Genomic DNA, 20,193 nt, shown 5'->3' with positions numbered 1-20,193 from the left:
GCTGGGCTGCCTCCGGTACTCAAGAAGAAGTTGTGTGGTCCATCGAACAGTGTTTATTTAAATTTCAAATGGGTATTAACTTGGTTATGTAGCATTGGCAGTTCTTTATACTGTTGTTAGCACATTAACCCCTCGTTAAATCCTTTCACAAGCTTATTACATATCATTTATTCGGTTTTATAGAGAAGATAAATCCTGCTTAGAATCCTCTAACAAATCATTGATACAGCCGGTGTTAAAAGTGATCTTTCCCAAATCGTAGTTACTAGGGGAGAGGAGGATGCTTCCTACTAAGCTTCAGTCCCAGCAGGCCCTCGCTTATGAGCAGGTTTATGCTCCAGAGTTCATTTAAGTTGACTGTCAGGAACTTTGTTTCCGGGGGCGAATGCGTTCTGTTAAACTGGATGCTTTACGTTCTCAGGGCAGGCCACAGTAGAACGTTTTGATTTGCAAATACAGGGGTGTTCTCACATGGGAACTGAGAGAGCAAAGGGATGTTCGTTGACTGACGTCCACCTGCCGTGTGTGGAGCTCTCGGGCTGAACTTGGAGCTTCCCCTGCCGCCTGCGGCGCACCAGCACCTCGTGCGGCAGCGGCCCTGCGAGCTCCCTCCCTTCCCCATCTTCCTTCCCACACCCCTCTGGCGGACCACCTGAGCCGAGGACTTCCTGGGCCCGCACCACCTGTGGGTGCCCCTGCCCACTGCAGGCGGGGCCTGTGGCTGAAGATGCTCCAGGATAGGAGCTCCCGAGGCAAAGGGATTCTGGGGGTCGCAATTTTCTAGTCACGCGCAGATCCTGCCTCCTCGCTGCCTCTCTTTTCACTCTGGCTGCTCTTTGCGTTGCTTTGCCCCGTCTTACTTCAGGTTTCAGGTGCGTGTGTGCGTGTGCGCGTGCGCGTGTGAAATATAACTCAGATACAAAAAAATCTGCTAGAGTGTACAGTTTATCCAATAATTGGCAAAGCAAACAGCCATCGAGCCACCTGCTGGGACAGGAAGTGGAGCCGTGTCAGACCTCGACGCTCCCCTGTATGTTCCTTCCCGGCACGACTCCCTTCTTGCTTCTGCCGGTGACCACGGCCCCTCCTTTTATGGGAATAATTTATTGTGTTTCCTTATAGTTTTATCACCTAGTAATGTGTCTCCCCCGCAACACGGTTTTACCTCCTTTTAAACTTTACGTAAATGAATCACGTTAGTTGTGTTCATTTGTAGCTTTTGCAGATTTTGCTCAGTGTGTTTTTAAGATTGATCCGTGTTGTGACACGTAGAGGCAGCTCGCGTTCGTGGCGGTGTGCCGTTCCATTGTAGCAGTTTGCTAGGGCTGCCGTAACACAGCACACCCACAGACTGGGTGACTTAGACGAGGGAAACTTATTTTCTCACAGTTCTGTAGGCTGCAGGTCCAAGATGAAGGTATTGGCAGGATTGGTTTCCTTCTAGGGCCTCTTTCCTTAGGTTGTAGGTGGCCATTTTCTTTTAATGTCCTCATGCGGTCTTTCCTCATGTTGTGTGTCTCTGTGTCCTGGTTTTCTTGTAAAGATACCAGTCATATTGGATTAAGGCCCACCCATCTGACTCATTTTACCTTAATTACCTTTTTAAAGGTCCTGTCTCCAAATACAGTCACATTCTGAGGTATCGGAGAGGTTAGAGCTGCAACATAAGAATTTAGCGGGGGACACAGTTCAGCCCATAACATCCATTATGTGATTATGCCACAATGATCCATCGTATTTTTTGATGGACGTTAACGATTATTTCCAGTTTTAGGCTATTATACTGCTATGAACATTCTTCTACGTGTATAATGGTGCAAGTGCCTAAGTGTCTTTAGGCCAGGGTGGAGCATTCCATCCTCGGAGTGAATTGCTAGGCCACGGAGTGAATTGCTAGGCCACGTTGCGTAGCTGAAACATCAGTGCATAAATCCAGTCTGTCTTCCAGAGTGCTTGCTTCCGTTTACACTCCTCCCAGCCATGTACGAGAGTTCCCCTTGTTTCACATTTTTCTATCACTTGGTATTGTCAGACTTTTAAATGCGTACCAGCCTTTTGGTGTGCAGTGCTTATTGCGGTTTAATTTGTGTTTCCTATATTATTAAAGAATTTGAACATCTTTTCCTTTATTGATTGGCCATTTTGATTTTGTGGTATATTTGTTCAAGTTTTTTGTCCATTTTTCTATTAGGTGGTCCAACTTTTACTGATTTGTAGGAAGTCCTTAAATATTCTAGATATAAGTTTTTTGTTAAATCTGGTGTAAATATTTTCTCAAACTCTGTAGATTGTGTGTTTTCACTGTTTTACAGTGTCTTTTGATGAATAGACATGCCTAATTTTAATGTGGTCAGTTTATCCGTCTTTTTCCTTGTAGTCGATTTTTTAATGTGTCTTAAGAATATTTACTGTGAGGTCATTAAGATAGATTCCTGTTTTATCTTCTAAAATGCTTATAATTTTGCATCTTATGTTTAGATCAGTAATATATCTGGCACTGATTTTTATGTACGGTGAGGATGACGCCATCCCATTTTCTCTGTGAGTGGTCAGTTCTGGCATCGTTTATTGAAAAGACCCTCCTTTCTTCCACTGCCCCGCGCCCCCCGTGTCACAAAGCAGGTGTCTATAGTGTATGCTCTGCTCTGCTCTGCTCCTAGACTCTCCATTCTGTGTCACGGATCTGCTTGTCTCTCTCTGCAAGAGTGTTAGACAGATTTGAATCCTATTGCTTTGTAGTAGAGCAGTTCCTCCTGCCTTGCTCTTGTTCTTCCAGAGTGGCTTGATTATTCTTGGTTCTTTCCATTAACATTTTCATATCTGCCTGTCAGGTTCCACAAACAGACCTGTTGGGGTCTTCATTGGAATGCCTTAACTCTGTAAGATCATTTGGGGGGGAATTGTCAATGTCATGAAAGACAAAACAAAGTAACACTGGGGAACTGTTTGAAGAAGACTAAAGAGAGACAATAACTTTAATGTAATGTGTAATGGTTTTTAAGAAAGTAATAAAGGCCTGGGACAAATGCGGACATTTTAATCTGGATTGTGTATTAGATGATACGAATGTACCGATGTTAAATTTCCTGTTAAGTGTGATGATTGTATGGATACCTTTGTTCTTAGGAGATACATGCTGAAGAATTCAAGGTAGAGTGCTGTGTTGCCTGTAGCTAGCCCTCAGTTCATAAACGAGGGTGGGGAGGAGAGGAGAGGGCAAGGCAGTGATAACGGCAAAATGTTGACAATTGGTGAATCTAGAGAAGAGGTAAATGAATTGTTCACTATTTTTTTTTTACCTGAAGATTTAAAAATTTTCAAGATAAAAATTGGGAAAATTAAATTTCATTTTGTATATCAGGAAATCGTAGAGAGCCGGATCCAAGCTAATTTTGCATCATCTTAGTGTGCTATATTAAGCAGATTTGTCACAAAAACTGATGGTGAAACAGCAAGCAAGATTGGTTATTAAAAAATTCTGTTTGTTTCAGCTTACTCGATACACATTTCAATCATATTGGAACAGCAAATGTCTGTGGGCCAGCTCTCCAAGTAAAAAATGTATTAATAAGCATTTTGTGCCAGTTGCTGATGGCTAGGAAAAGAAAACTGGATTTTTATAAAATACTGATTAGAGTTCTGGAAATCTTTTCCTATGTCATCCTAAAAGGTGAGCAAAGTCACTCATAGGAGTTACACTCCATGCAATCTAGTTTCCTAAAGCTAGGCTAAATATTTTTTTTTACAAAAGCATTGCTGGTGCTTGAATACTAATGTTTTTATTTTCCATAAAGGATCTCAGACCCTTTGTTCTCATAGCAAGCATCTTCACAATCTGTTAGGAAAGCTCTGAGTTTTGTTTCAATTATTAGTTATTACAGCCAAGGCACCCAGGAAGTTAAATGATTCCACTAGTCATGCAGTGAATTAGTAATATTAGTGGACTCACAGTTGTTGACTTTTCTTTGCATTAGACTCTTTCTTTTCCTGAATGTTAAATAGGTGATTTCTTGTCAAAATGATTTGTAAAGTAAAACATCTCATAATAACAACAACAAAAAATCTTCTAACAGCAAAAGGAAGAACTGAGCTTCTGAAAATCAATCTTCGTGAGGTTGAACTGGATCCTGATATTCAGCTGGAAGATATAGCAGAGAAGATTGAGGGCTATTCTGGTGCTGATATAACTAATGTTTGCAGGTATTTTTTTTTTTTTTTTTTCATCAGGAGGACTTGTCTTAAAGTCAGTGTGCAGTTGACCCTTGAACGATGAAGGTTTGAACCGTGTGGATTTTTTTCACTTAAATATATACCGTAGTACTACAGGATCTGCGGTTGGTTGAATCTGGAATTGTGGATAAGGAGGAATCGCTCGTTCAGAGGGCTGACTATAAGTTATTCCCGGCTTTTCAACTGTGCCAAGGGTCTGCACCCCTGAGCCCCGTGTTTTTCAAGGGTCAACTGTAGTTCACCTTTTATAGCCTTTGCTTTTTAAGAAATTGTTTTGCCTAACTTGGTAATAAATGATTTTGACAACCTAAGGTTTAATTTAGCCCTAAATTGGAGACTAGCTGCATCAACATAAAATAACATCATTTTGCTCTGGTTGGCATTATTTTACTACACGCAGATGAACAAAGGTGATCAATTTTATGTATATGTATGTGTGTATATATATATATACACATAAATAAATTTCCCTTTCAATTTCGTGACATCATAACTTTTAGACAATTCACATCACTCAGTGAAGAGGATTTGTTTTTAGTACTTAACTTCCCTAACAATACTTCAATTGACATCAGTAGCCTTTCTTTAAAACCATAACATCTGTGTTACTCAGTTTTTCTACGAGTATTTGTCCTGTACGCGTGTCAGTTTAGTAGCGCTCAGTAAGCTCACAATAGCTTCTACTATTACCACCGTAAAATGTATAGAAATGTGAAGTTTGGGTTGGCTTGGCTGCCTAACAGCTTTCTCGTGAGCGGTAGTTGTACGCTTCTCCCTAACCTGCGTGATTATTTACAAGTGATCAGAATAAGCTGAAAATAGGATCCAGAGAAGCCAGATTTTCTCTCTTCACTTGCCCACAGATATTCCATGTAGGGAATTCCACATCCACTATATTTAGATATATTCATGCTCCAGAGAGAGAGAGGTTCCTGGCTTTACCTCCTCTGATCAGGTTGTAGACAAACTGGTATAAGATTTGAGTTATCTTCACATTAGGCGTATGTTTATTTCCAAGCATGCAATGCAGTATTTCATGATTCTCCTTCAGTTTCCTAGACTTCTGGGCTGTCTTTGAGGAGCAAGTGGGGAAAAGAAAATTCAGTACCATCTGAGCCCAACCTAGACTTTTAGGATGCATTACAGTCCTTTTTATGTTTAAGTCCTTTGCATCCTGTTTTAACCTTTCCTGAGCCCTCAGGATGTCTCTGAAGTAGAAACTTCTGAGCAGCATGGTAAAAACATATACAATGATCTTTTGAATGTTTTCCTTTAACATTATCACAACGGAATATGTTTAAAACATTTGCAACAATAAGTATTCACTGATTTTGGTATATTTTTAGGGATGCCTCTTTAATGGCAATGAGACGGCGAATCAATGGCCTAAGTCCAGAAGAGATCCGTGCACTTTCTAAAGAGGAACTTCAGATGCCTGTTACCAAAGGAGACTTTGAATTGGCTCTGAAGAAAATCGCTAAGTCTGTCTCTGCTGCAGACTTGGAGAAATATGAAAAGTGGATGGTTGAATTTGGATCTGCTTGAATTTCTGTCAGCTCTTTCATTTCTGGTATTTTTGTTTATAAAATGTGAAGAAATTTCCAGCAATTTAAACAGGTTTGGAACTTTACATTGGAGAGATTTTCTCTTAAAGAAAAAATTTAAAACACAAAGAACATACATGTACTTGAGAAGTAAGAAAAGCTTACCTAGAGAACCTGATATCCACATATCCATGCATTATAGTTGCACACCCTGACCAGAGTATCGGGAACTGAAGAAAGCGACCAGTGTGCTGTCACAGAAACTTGTTTACAGAAAATGTAGAAGGAGCTCTGTTTCTCACTAGCGTTCATTGTTTTTTAGTTTTTTCTATTCTTTGCTCTGAACATGAGGGACCTATATCTGTTGGCTTTTAACATCAAAACTGGGTTTGTGTCAGATCTATTATTTGTTGTTAAGAATTATGGTTTTGGACTAAATAATGAATCCGCTAGTTAAACCTTTAGAATTCACCTACTACTGTGAGAGTCTATTATATAGTTTGAATTTTCCCTTCCCTTCCCTCACCATTCCCTCTACTAGCTATTTAATCACTTATCGAGCTTTATGGGGGAATAGCCTCATGCTTTGTGGTTTTTGAATCCGTTTGCCAAGTGGCTTCTCCGGTCTTCAGTATTTTTTTTGCTGGCAGTATTTCATATTGGAAGGGTGGAAAGAACATCATGTTTGCCTAAGATGCTCTTTTTCATTCTAGACTTCTGAGTTTGTTTTCACTTTTCTTTCAATATGTTCAACAGATAAACCCTTGACTTTTCTCAGCTCAAACATTGTTTTTTGCTGAATTTGCCTTTCATATTCTAAATAAATGCTTTGGTATTCTAAACAAGTCCACTCTCTTGTGGCTAATGCAAAACAAACAAAGCAAAATATTTATGATTTTCGAGACAGCTTGTTTATTAACAAAATAACATCGTGCATAATGAACAATGAACATTTCAGAATCACTCCTTGTCTAGGTTGAGTGCTTGTATGCACGCTAAGATTAGGTTAGAAATACGGCATGACCATTCTTTTCAGCAGGAATTAGACTGTAGGAGGAGGCCAGAAAAGGAGAGGCCATGTATCTAGTCAGAAGTAGAGTAGCCTAGTGTTAGTTTCTAAAAATTACATTTATCCTATTTTGATTGGGCAACCTCTGCTTTAATAGTCAAGCTTTAAAAAATTTGTGTTTGATGATATCCTGAATTTTCAATTTTGGACAGCAACTACTAGTTTAAAACCAAAAATAACATACAGCTTTTTTGACAGTTAAAGATAAACTCTTAGCAGCTTCCTTACGAGATTTCTTCCCCCTACTTAGAGCTATATACCACAGTATTCATCTAATGCTTTAAATTACCCCCCTTTTCCTCTGAGGCATAGATTTACAAGAGTTAAAATCATGAGATATCATGATTTTATTTTAATCGATTTAGTTCATCTTAAAAGTTGAAATGAGAGAACTTTCCTTTTACTCATGAACTTTTAAAATAAAGAAATAAATAATTCCAGTAAGGTAATCTTGCAGACTATTACCGTCCAGTAAGTTATTTTTTTCCTGAAGTCCTAGGGGCAGTCATTAAAACCTTAGTGTTTCGATTGCCAGAACTTGTTTGCATAGTCTAGTTGATTAGTCAGACAATTTTTCTAGATTTCGTGTTATTTGTCTTGGCTTACATTTCAATTTTTTTCTGAATTCTTCATGCATAATAATAACATGGTAATTTTGATTTTTTAAAAGCTAGCAGTTGAGCAGTATTTGGAGACCCAAGCCTCCTAGGAGCTTATCTTTATTGTGTTAAGTCAGTCCGGTGTGCTTTTTTGTTTCCCTTGTTTCTCATTTTGCTCTGTTAGTGGGTGGTGAATGCTTTCTATGTATTAACCCCTTAAAGGACCCTGAGGAGATTCCCCAGGGCGTTCTGTCCAACCTTTCCCGCACATGGTATGTACATGTCTTTATTGCAAGGCTGTGTTGCCTTACCCAGAATGAGAGAATTTTTGTGTTTTATTTTATTTTTTTCTGTTGTATTAGCGAATTAGAAAGATGTGGCTCCTTTAATTCATCTGAAAACCCGAGTGTTTGGGGTTCCTCAACACAGTGGTGTGGGGACTAAGTTTTCTACACTTGTGTCCGATGTCACGTGTCTGATCAGATAGTCCTCCAGGTCAGTAGGCTCATGTTGGTTGCTTACTGTGCACCTGTCCCTCGGGTGGGCGCCCCGTGGCCACAGAGTTGGACCGGGCAGTGCAGTACCGACTGGGCACTTCCTGTACTCACACCGTCTAGCTTCTGGCTCCAACTGATGAAACGACTTCCGTTTATAAGTGGAAGGCACAGTAACCTGCCTGCTGCTTTGGAAAGATAACATATAAACGTTTTTCTCTCTTTAAATTTGCTTTAAAACTGGAAGTGGTATCCATTTGCTTGAACAACAGACCTATTATTATAGATCCTGGCCATTTTCATGAACAATTTTTGTCCTTTCCCAAGCTACATGTTTATTGTAAACACATACAGATGCAATTATGGCAAACATGTAAACATGTTACATGTTTGTTGCAAACATTTTGCTTGCACGATTCCTTCATCTTTACAAGGAAATTAATATTAATGGAACGTGCCAGACAAATGGCTCTCTCATGTAGGCTGAAACCTTCCAGGAATCCACGTAGAAAATAGACGATGGCATCACAGACTTTACCTTCAGTCAGCAGCAGTGTGGGCATTCCAGAATGACCAAACACACTTTGGGCTTGGACCTCTAGCACCCCAAACGCCAAGACAGCTTGGAAGAGGTAACCTGTTGTGGTCCAGCTGCCCAGCTGGGGGTTTCGTTTGGGCTCCAGAGACTGCAGTTTTTATGATGTGATATTTATTTGACTGTCCAAAAATAGGCTGAAATCACTAATTACTCAAAAAGTGAGCAAGCAAGTGTCTGGTGAATCTACCGTAAAAAAACATACACCTACATCAGGAAAAAAATGTGTGTATACAGCCCAGATTTTTCAATATAAGTGTCACTCTTTCACTTCGCTACGTGTAGCCTGACTCTTTTGAAACAGAAAGTATTGATACTGTAGATTTTGAACAGCTTGAGTTTGTCTGAATTCCCTCCTTGGAAGTTTCTGTATACACTGCCGTATCCCTGATGAGAATCGTGGGCCAGGTGATGCAGTTCTGTTTCACTTTCCTTACCCCCTACCAACCTTGAGGTAGAGTGCAGGATGAGGCAGGTATTGCTTGTTATGTGGGCTTTGGCTCCTTCTGTGTTGTCTTGATTACTGAATCTTTAGGCATAATAGCAGATTCCCACTCCTCCTTTTCTCTTGTGAATGATAAGTTACCTCAGGGCATTTCCTGTGTGATAGGCATAAAATGTTAAGGATAATTGCTGGCCTTTTCCAAGAAAGGGCCACTTTAACCATGTGAAGAAACAATAGTAATCCTTCTTTGCACATTTGTTTTGTATCTTCTGTTCCATAATGGTTTTGATTGTGTAGTAGTTTTTACATACCAGTTAATTTGTGATGTACATAATATTTATGTGAATCGGAGAATCTGTCACAATAGAACAGGGTAGGAATTATAGTTGGAGGGCGCGTTAGGGGAGTACAAATATTTAAGCCCCCAATTTTTTATTCTTATCTCCGCTAATTATTTTTTTTTTTGCAGAAAAAGCTAAAAACTGTAATAATTACTATGTTTACTTATTTATACTTTTAAATTAGCCTTTTCGTACTTATTTATTTGATTTTTTAGGACATTTGCTTTTAATATTGTTTTCTCTTGTGAAAGCTGTATGAATATTTAAAAATAAAGTCCCTAAGATAACACATATGTTTTTAAACATTCACAAATTAACAATAATTCTTTGAATTTTTATTAGGTTTTTTGGCTCCAGACAACTCTTTAACTTTGGGAATATATCTCAATTTCCAGATGACTTGTTAATAAAAACAGGAAAAATATTAAGGTAACGTCATCAAATTTATTCTTTTTATTTTACCTTTCTCCTTTGTTGATTGATTTTATTTTATATGTATAGAAATAACCTAGATTCTGCTTTGTCACCAGCAGTGTGTAGGTTTCTGTACATATGGAAATTTGGTAGGGAATTAACGTGGAGGTTTTCCTCCTATGAAAGGACTCCCATTTGATTTTGTGTTCAAAATTATAAAATGCACTTTTGTTTTACAACCTCTGCAATGACTAAATATTGCCCTTTGGAAAACCTGAGTCTTTGCACGTGTTACTTCCAGAGTCTACCTCAGTCAAACAGGCGTAGTTTTAGGTGCGAATGAATTGAAACCATATGGAAATTCATTTCGTCATCTGCTATACCTGTGTGTTCGTCTAAGCGCTTCCTTCTCTCTCCTCTCTCACTCACTTTTTTTAACGCTGAAACTTCACTTGAAAATATTTGTTGTTCTTCCTCTGGGAAAGCCATATATTCCAAGTGAAGCCTCTACAGAACGTCTCGGTGAGTCTTCCCCTCCTTGTTGGGACAGCTTCCTCACTCGATGGGCCTCCTGTTTCAAACACAACACACCTCCTCCCGTTTTCTCATAGCTTCATAAATACAAACTCATGTGACAGCATTAAAAGTCTCGGGACCTAACTGTTCCTGTCCAAGGACCTAAGTACTTCATGGAAACACACAGAGGTGGAGACATGACATGTCTGTTCACACGGCAGCAGGGCGGCAGGCGTCGCCTTCGGTTAACATTGTGCGGAGCCAGTGTCCAGCGAGATCACTGTGTGCTGTAAGTGTTCTGTTAAGACTTTTGTCTCAGTGTCTGTCTCCCAGTATTCTGAACCTAATTTAAAGAAAAAGACGTTTCCAAATTGTATGTATTAAATGTGCGTTTCCTTACATTTTGTGCGGCTACATCACTAGCTTCATGAGCTTAGCTGTGTCTGTGCATAGGTTGTGGTTTGGTAATAAATTTCTAGAGTGTGGCTTGTCGGTGTTTTCTTTGTGGTTCATATTTGATCTGCAGTCACTGGTCCACTTATTGCCGCCAGTGGGAGTAACAAATCCCTCACTCGTAAGGGATGACTTTTTCCGGAGTTTCAGTTCTTACAAAATCACATATTGCGAACCGGACGTTTTGTGTTTGCCGTGCATTATGCTAGTAATTTCAAGGTTGATGTGGGTAAGATAAGAATGGCTTTTCAATTAATTCCAACTGGTTTAACAAAGACACGTATTTGTGTAGCACCATTGCAAAGTGGATGTTCCATGAGGTGAATTTGCCACATGACTGTGTCTTTTTTTTTTTCTTTCCCGTTTCCATTTTTTTTTTTTAACATCTCTATTGGAGTATAGTTGCTTTACAACGGTGTGTTAGTTTCTGCTGTATAACAAAGTGAATCAGCTATACACATACATATTTCCCCATATCTCCTTGATAGTTCATTGCTTTTCATCGTGGAATAATACTCCATTGCATGGATGTGCCAGTTTGTTTATCCATCACCTACTCTGAAGGGCGTCCCGGTTGCTTCCAGGTTTTAGCATTTATGAATAAAACCGCCGTAAACATGCCTGTGCGGGGTTTTGTTTGGACGTAAGTTTTCAACTCATTTGAGTAAATCCCTAAGAGGACTGTTGGTGGAATGTATGGTCAGAGTATGTTTAGCTTTGTGAGAAGCTGCCGGACCGCCTTTCAGAGCGGCTGCGCCATGTGCGTTCCCGCCAGTGGCGAGCGAGGCCCCCGTTGCTGCGCATCCTCTCCGGCACGTGGTGTTGGCCACGGTTCCGATGGTGCCGTGCTGATAGGCGGGTCGGGGGTTCTTACCGCTGTGTTACTTTTCAGTTCTCTCACGACGTGATGGTGAACATCTTTTCATATGCTCATCTATTTTTAATTGGTTTTTATTGAAACCCTTCTAAACAATATCCCACTTGTTCTCTGACTTTGTGAAGTCGAGAATTTGAACGTAACCTTTGCTTTGTGATTCAGAGTCCTCCGTGTGATGTGCTACCCTCAGCAGCTAGTGGAGGGACAGCAGGGCTTTTCTGCTTGTCACTCAGTGGTCTCTGAGTTTTGGTGTTTGCTTCTGTAGCATTTTCACTCTTCTGTTATAAGGCTGTCAACCTTTATTTCTCTTCCAACTTCCAGCCCGCAGTCTTCAGTGAACGTAAGGAAAAGAAACAGTTGTTAGGCGTGTTAGAACTGAGGGTAGATTAGGAGTACAGCCATTTGGGGATGAGGAGTGATAGGGAGGTCTGGTGTTCGTGTCATTTATCTAGGGCATCAGTGCCCTTTCTAGCTTTATCTTTAGTTCCAGAGTGTTCCAGGTAGACCAAGTGTGAAGTAGACATTTATGCATCATTATTTTGTCGTGTAGTTGTATAATATTTATAGCTGGAACGCACCTAGCAACAATTTAATTCCGTGGCTCCACTTTTTTCCTTGCTGTCACCATTGAGGTTTTGATCTCTTAAAGGATATGAAGAAAAAGAATGAGGTGCAGAACTGATTAAGGACAAAGGTGGGACACATGTGTGGCTAGGGCCGTCCCTTCAGGCCTTCCTACTTTCGCCAGGTGTGTGGCCAGTGCCGCCTTGAGACGGCTCACGGCAGAGCACCCGGGAGTGTTAGGGGGCCTGCTCGGGGCCACGAGTTCGGGTGGAAATGGCGAGGGAGGACAGAAGCGTCGCCTGGCCAGCGGCAGCTGCTGCCTTGCAAATGGATGGGTGGAAAGGCAGGGTGGGCTCATGTCTCACCTGGCGGATTGCATCAACCCAGGCTCAGATTCTGGAGACTGGTGCACCGTGCTCTCCTCCCTGCCTGCCTGGGTATCTCCACGGTCAGCTGCTCCTGGCCCAGCAGACCCGAACCTGGGAGCAGATGACCTGGTCCAGTCCCCTCGTGTCACAGGTGCAGGAAAGGTGCCCAGGGAGATTCTAAGATCTGTGTTCAAGATCACACTCTGAACTGGGAAAGAGGACTGATAGCCATTTCTGTTCTTAACAGAGGCTGCAGGTAAGGTATAAAGAAAGCAAGCCAGACAGGGGAACATTTATTAAGGACCTTAAAGCCTCTGCGGCATGGTGCCAATACAGACGGTGCACCTAAGTTGATGATAGTTGAGAATAAGAAGTATCAGATAAATGAACATCATAGGACTGGCGCTAACATTTATAATGTTCACTGTATGCAAGATACTGTACTTTTATTGCTTTAATCCACACATTAGTTCTAAGATGCATTTACTATTATTCTCTTGTTGTAGAAGAAGAAACTGAGGCTTATAGAGTGATTTGCTCTAGTCATTTGGCTCCTCAGAAGTAGAAGAAGGAATGAAACCTAAGTCGGTCTAGTTCCAGAGCCCAGTCCTTTGCTATATTCCAAGGTTACTTTCAGCAACGTTAAATGCAAAAGTATTCAAGTCTTGAAATAAATATGTTAACATTCACCCATTTTTCTGAGGTTATTAATCACCGTTTTACCATCCCTTTCATGTAACGCTTTTTTTTACCAGGAGACTTTTGGGTAGACTACAGTGATATATTCTGTTACAGTATTTATGTTTATAATAATAGGAAAAAATAATGGCTTGTGTCGTAGGATTAACATGACTTTGGGAATATTGTTGCCCTATGTTATATCAGAGTGTAGATATACAGCTATTTCTTTTTCACGGCCGGTTTTATGAAATGAACTGATCATTCTAAGAGTTTCCATGAATCATATTTAAATCACCAACTTAAGTGATATAGAGCTCAGTCGTTTATTTTTTACTAATAAGATTCCTGACCGTGTTCTGCACGGAGGGCGGCAGCTCCAAAGTCCTCAGCTGTATGTATGGTCGCCATCAGCTACCAGGAGAGCAGCCCCGTGTGCTTGCCCTGGCTTCAGTGTCCGTATTTGAAGAACTACCCCAGAGCTGAGTTTAGCTCTGAACGTTCAAAATGCTTTCAATCAGCACATCTTAAATAACTTCTTTCAACAAACGACTAATCATGGTATGACTGCTGTATTCCATAACATAAATCCTAAACTATAGTGTTAGTAATTAGTGTTGTAATTAGAGATGGGTGAATCAGGCTCCATTTGGGATTTGTAAAATACCTCCAGCTATTTTTCAAACATTCTGAAATATATTTTATAACATTTCTCAAACATACTTTACCAAACGTATTTCCTTTAATTTTTAAACCCTTGTGTATTTCAAGGTGAATTCAGTCCATAAGTTTATGATTCATTTGTGCTTAACTCATAGAAATTATTTTTTAAGAACAACTTGGTTTCTAAGGCCTTAGGAAACCCTTCTCCTGAAATCTGTAAGCCTTTAAAAGCCTTTTCCCCAATCAAACTTTTTTTCCTCAGAGATAAATGTGTGTGAAATGTTTTAGTTTGGTTTACAATGCAGAGCCCATGTTTCAAAATCAAAGCTAGTTCTGAATTTAGTACAAGTTATTCTGCCTTTACTGTAAGAGCTGGCTTCGTTTGTGTCTTTTCAAAGCACGTCTCTGTAAAGAGCTGGTAATAACAGTGCTCTCTTGAAAACCCAGTGCACCAACGTTCCATGCCGTCTCCCGGAGTTGTAGCACAGGGGACAGACATGCGTTGATCAAACACAGCAAACAGAATTAGCTGTTCATCAGGGATCTGTCGTGTGCTGAATGTGTATACATGTTTGTACGTATTCAGATATACATGTACACACTCATAAAAATGCTTAAGTCCTTGTAGGTTGTCTTTTTTGTTTTGACATCTATTTAGAAATTCTAACAAGATGATATTGTATTCTGGATTAAATTAATAATTTACTGTGAAATGACCGTAACTGTTCTCATCTCTCTTCGAAGAGAACTGTTTTTCTCCTGAGACTTAGTTCACAGGTTTCTGTTGCCTAGCAGTGGGTCTTTGAGAACAGCTTTTTGTATAGTTTTAAATGAACGGATTGATGGTGTGAAATCTTCTTGGAAAAAGTAAGGTTATTGCAGTGAAGGTAAAAGGAAATATGCTGACAACTAATTGGACAAAATGTCATCCAGCACAGCGGCTCTGGAAGAGATTTGCAGAAACATAGCAACATAAGAATGGACTTTGCTCAAGGCAGCTAGAAACTGCATCCAGAAATATTCATGGTAAAAGAAAAGCACATTTTCCTAGGTTCTCATTAGGGAATGGTATGAAATACATATTTGCTTATCATAAGAAACAGCCTCTTTAGTTCCTATTCTTAATGAAAACTCTCATTTTTCCCCTGATTTTTTTTTTAGTGTGGGATTATTAAACAATGAAAACATCTTTTCTGTGCTTTTCAAAGTATACCAGTTTCTTATGTATTTTATTAGTTTGCACTATACATGAACTTTTAATATTTTAGAAAAATCTTTTATGATAGATGAATTCCTTTTGAAATTTAGCCCATGAATTTTTCTTTATTCAAACTAAAATGAAAAACCTCTTGCAGGAAGGGAGACTTTTACCTTTTGCTTTTTATATGATAATTATTTTATTTTACAAAGGAAATATGCTTACACATTTATTAAGGTGGTTTTTAAAGAGCAGTATTTCTAGAAATCCGGTCAGTGCTTACCTGCCCTTCCGCCTCCTAACAGCCCTCGGCCTGAAAGTCGGTCGCGGCCCTTGACCTCACTGCGTGTGCCGTGTAGGGCGAGATTGTGCTGGTCATTTCGTGTGACCTGCGACAGTGCTCTACAAACTCCTGTGACGATGCCTCCCCATCAGTAAGATGTTTGTGAGTTTTATGCGATAGTTTACACTATATTACACTATATTTACTCTATTGATAATAATCTACAGAATATATGTAATTTATAAAAATATGCACAAAATCAGAAAATTTAAGGACTGTAAATATGAAAACATGAGAAATAATCTTATTGGCACAAAATGCCCTCCAAAAATCATGAATAATATTTTTATCGAGAGCCATGAGATTAAATATGGTTCATTTTTTAAAAAATACCTTGGGCTAGACTAACTAGGTACAGCGATTTAGTTAATTTTAGGGCTTCGTTTTAATGACTTTTGTAGATGAAAAAGTTACCTCACAAAAGTGTGTAGATGCAAGTGGAAGAAATAAATCATTGGCTGCAGTTATAAATCATGAGCTTCACTTTTTAATCACAGCCACTAATTATGCAGAACTTTCCATTTAACTTTGGCTGTTAAATTTGCATCTCCCTGGTGTCAGTCAGTTCTTGCAAATTAATTGGAAGGTTGCATTTTGTATGAATAGTTTCAAAACCCGCTGAACCTCTTCATTTGGGAGATTTTTATTATTTTTTTAATCACCATTAGTTTACATTTTATTTTATTCTAAAGAACACTTGCGTGCACATTATAATGTGAATGACTACAGTTCACTGCTGAGGAGAATCTAACCTAAACGTGGTAATAGCTGGAACACAAAATGGGTTCCTCTCAAGATGAATTTGCCCAAGATCTCTAAAATCTATATCTTTGTGAATTCGCTTCATAATGTATTACACAGGCATATATGTGTTTCATAATTTGCATTGTGAATAACATAGCCTGAAAACACAAAATTCCACCTATTTTCTTTATATAAATATATTCCTTCCTCCATTCATTTGATCAATATTTTTGGAATAATTGCAGTGTGGAAGATATTTAAATAGGAAAATGGTTTCAAGTTTAAATTGCACACGTTAGAGTTTCTAGTAAGAAACTCACTGTTTTCGGCAACAAAATCACGGAACAATGGAAACAAATCCTCGAGATCAGGGCCCGGGAGTCTCTCCCCCGCCTGCCGCCCTGACCCTCATCTGCCCATGAATTCCAGTTCTCTGTCAGTCCCACTGATTGTTTTCCTGATTCTGCTTGGTCTGGAGGTGATGGTCCTTAAATGACTTAGGACAAGTTTAATTCCCGTCCTGAGTTTTCATTTCTCCTCAGACTTGGAATAATGCCTGACTTCTGGATATGATATGAATATATCACCGTCCATTTCTTCCTCTTCGTGTATCAGTGATCCCTGGGCCGCGTCCACTACGGTTCCTCCACTGCGTGGGGAAAGCACGCCCCGGGCGGTGTGCTCGCTGCTTCCTGCACTGGGAACGTTGGTTCCTGTCCTGGTTGGGGGGACGTGCAGGTAGCTGTCGCTCCCAAGGAGGGCGCTGCTTGCCGACCTGTCCTCATTCACGGAGGGATAGAGCTGGTCAGCTAAATGTGAGTGGGCTTGTTGGGGGACGAAGAGCAGGACAGAGGCTCTCGTTCCTGACAGGGAAGTGCAAAGGGGTGAGAGGCTGGAAGGAAGAATCAAGAAGGGAGGAGGTTGAGTGTTCAAAGGGAAGGGGTCTCCGTGTGTTCTGTGACTGGGTGAGGGAGGTTGGCATGAACTGCAAATGTCTGGTGGCTCCTCACAGGCTTTCTCAGAGCCAATTTTTTTTTTAAGTTTTTTTTTTTTTTTCTTTGGCTGCGTTGGGTCTTCGTTGCTGCGCGGCTTTCTCTAGTTGCGGAGAACAGCGGCTACTCTTTGCTGCGGTGCGCGGGCTTCTGATTGCCGTGGCTTCTCTTGCTGCAGAGCACGGGCTCTACAGCGCAGGCTCAGTAGTTGTGGCGCACGGGCTTTGTTGCTCTGCAGCGTGTGGGATCTTCCCGGACCAGGGATCGAACCCGGGATCCCTGCATTGGCAGGTGGATTCTTAACCACTGCGCCACCATGGATGTCCCTCGGAGCCAATTGTTGAATATTTTAAAATGTTGCAAGTCTTTCAACCTTGCTAGCTTGAAATTGGCTATGGTGAGAGTATTTACACCGTGGAAATCGGCAGACAGCGCAAGTGAGGATTTTCCTCCCCCACACGCCCCCCTGCGGAGCCAGTTCACAGCGCATCACTGGTTAGCTCTGTTTATTTAATATGGGTTTTGTTTGTTCCTGCAAATAAAGCAGCTCTGGATGCCTAGCCTGGCTCTTTGTCAGTCCCTCTCAGATACGTAGATGCCGTGGTGAGGAAGACTCCTGACCCTGTGCTCAGAGCGCATGGGGTCTGTTTGCTTGGCAGTGCGCCATTTGTACTCAAGGGGGCAATGGCTGCTTTGGATTTGCCACAGTCAGGGACCGCTCTCTTCCCTGAGCTAGAGTTTGCTCCGATACTTTTATTGTGATGTAGCAGAAATCTTAGGACACCAGAAATAGACCAAAGTGTCCCACTATCCTTTCATTCCCTGACACACACAGCCTGAGCTGTGTCTAGGCGGTACCCACACTGCTTTCAGCTTTTCACCAAAGGCGAGATTCTGCAATCACCCCCGCATTGGCGTGGCTTCCCTAGTGGTCATGGTAGACCCGTGTACACAGAAGTGTTTCGTCAAATGCCTGTGAGAGCTCTTAGGCTATTTTTCCTGCAAAGGTAAGAGAGGCAGGATGAAGAGAGGGTCCTGTCCTCACCGCTTTTAGTACCTTTCGTGAACCCAAACGCGGGTTGTAGTAGCACTGAGCTCGAACACTCTTGCCTCAATTCGCAGACTGAGGCTCAAATTTCTCCCTCTTTACCGTAGGAACAAAAAAAGCAAGCATAATTCCTCAAAAAGAGGCACTTTAAATATGGAATTTACAAGCTACACACTGTCTCACTGTCTTTCCTTACTGCTGATAACGTGCACATGTCCTAGAGAAGGTCACACAGGTAGAGCTTCGTGTACTTCACTTAAGAATCACAGACCAGAGGTGCAGTTTGTTAGTGCCATTTGCTTTTCACAGAAAGAAAAAGCATTACATGATGTCCGAGGGTTTCAGTTTCCATAAAGGGGAGTTTTCCAAGGTTTTCTGGGTAAGGAAGTTTTCTGTGTAATCCCTGGGGGATTGTGCACAAAGGGCGCCTGGAAAAGTCTCGCCAGGACTTATTCCTCCAGGTTTTCTAATTTGAATCTCATACAGATATTAATTGATTTACGTAGGTCTATTATTTAGACCCATTTTAAGTCACTTTATTAACTTACTGAATGCCCAGTAGATTTGAGGCACAGCCATGGCCTTAAGGAACTCGTCCCGGTAGAGAAAGCCCTGAAACAAACCATCACCGAATCCTAGATGCGTCAGCCACGGCGAGCGTGTGGAGGAGGAGAAGCACCGAGGCGCTGACGTCCTGAACCAGGAGGAGGGGTTTACCACGTGGCGAGAGCGGGGATACTAGTCCAGTAGCGGTGACGGTCGCCGTCTTCCTGCTGACTTGTGTTACAGTTATTAGTTGCCTTTTACCAGAGCAGGTTCTGTTACACGCTCGGCGGTGAGCTCTGGGAGGGCGGGGAGCGGGGGTCATCGCCGTCTCCCCCGCAGGACTCCGCACACAGGAGGGGCTCCGTCCCCAGTGGGCATGAGGATCCTGCAAGAAGGCTCTTTCTTCACCGTGACCCCTGTTAAGCAAAGCCCTCGTGAAGAACACTGACGCGAAGAAACATTCACTGTGCGACAATGGCAAAGTTGGATGTTAGTCTGTGGACCTGGCCTTAGTTAACGCAAAACTTCATTTCCGTTCATTTTTATGTAGCTTAAAGGTCCCTTATCTTGAGCACTGGTTGTGGAGTTGTCGCGAGACTTGCCGGTCTTCTCAGGAGGGCTGGTGGCCCGGCCATAGTCCCCGCGTGTACCGGCCCCGCAGCAGCGCGCCTCGGGTGCTCTGGTTGTGACTGCCGTGGATGACGGCACTGCTCCGCCGTCACAGGGTCTTCTCGGTGCTACGAGATTCCCCTCCGTTTCTCCAGGTCCGCGTGCAGCCTGGGAGCCCATCTTGGAGTAGTTTATGGGACAGAATTTTTGCCATGTGTGGATCAAGCCTACTTTATAAATCAAAAGGCACTTCTTAATTTAAAGTTGTATATTAACTTCACACATTTCAAACTGAAATTCACACAATCTCTTTTGCATTACTCACACTTAATAGTAATTTCTTTTGGCTATGGCCCTCACGCTGTATAAGAATGAAAAAAAAAAATAGATTTGAGTTCTTTATCTTGACTGTGTTCACATGTAAATCTAATTAGTTCTCTTTCTCTTTTTTTCTCTTAAAGTCACATACACATTACTGTCTGAACAAAGACTGATAAGTAGGTGCAGGTTTGCCTTATAACCATGTTCATCTCACCTAGACTGTGATGTCAATCCACTTGGAAAGTTTATGTTTTTCTGCCCTAATTTGCTGCATAAAGTTGATGTGTGCCACTAATAGATACGATATCCGCCTGTCACATGGTGGGGACGGTGATGTCCAGATTAGGGAATGGTTTCAGCCTGATCTGTCTCCGAGCTGAAAGGGACGGGACCTTGCAGATCCTTGAATCTGGCGTCCCTCATACTGAGCGAGAGAAGCCATTTGTTCTTTGCGAAATCTTTAAATACTGCGTTTTCATTCAGATGAACAACCACAAAACAATAGAAGCACTGACTGGCCCCTGGAGATGACCTCTCTGAAC

General features: G+C 41.3%; 1 protein-coding gene across 15 annotated transcripts in view; it reads left to right on the top strand.

Annotated features, from left to right (window-relative positions):
* Nucleotides 1-10,732, top strand: part of KATNAL1 (katanin catalytic subunit A1 like 1) — an 81,399-nt gene extending 70,667 nt beyond the window's left edge. For 10 of the 15 annotated variants that reach the window (XM_059041806.2, XM_067016211.1, XM_067016206.1 and 7 more), the window contains 2 exons: nt 4,074-4,200; nt 5,577-9,606. In XM_059041806.2, coding sequence (XP_058897789.1) covers nt 4,074-4,200; nt 5,577-5,775 — 326 coding nt within the window. In that variant the 3' untranslated portion in view covers nt 5,776-9,606. Of the gene's footprint in view, nt 1-4,073; nt 4,201-5,576; nt 9,607-9,659 lie in introns of those variants that run through there. The other 5 variants (XR_010837114.1, XR_010837117.1, XR_010837113.1 and 2 more) reach the window with 1 other exon arrangement.
* Nucleotides 10,733-20,193: the final 9,461 nt, after the last annotated feature.

This window comes from Kogia breviceps, chromosome 16 (genome assembly GCF_026419965.1).
Source record: "Kogia breviceps isolate mKogBre1 chromosome 16, mKogBre1 haplotype 1, whole genome shotgun sequence".
NCBI classification, from domain to species: domain Eukaryota; kingdom Metazoa; phylum Chordata; class Mammalia; order Artiodactyla; family Physeteridae; genus Kogia; species Kogia breviceps.
Note: the sequence above shows the minus strand (reverse complement) of the source record. Positions and strands in the feature narration are given on the sequence as shown.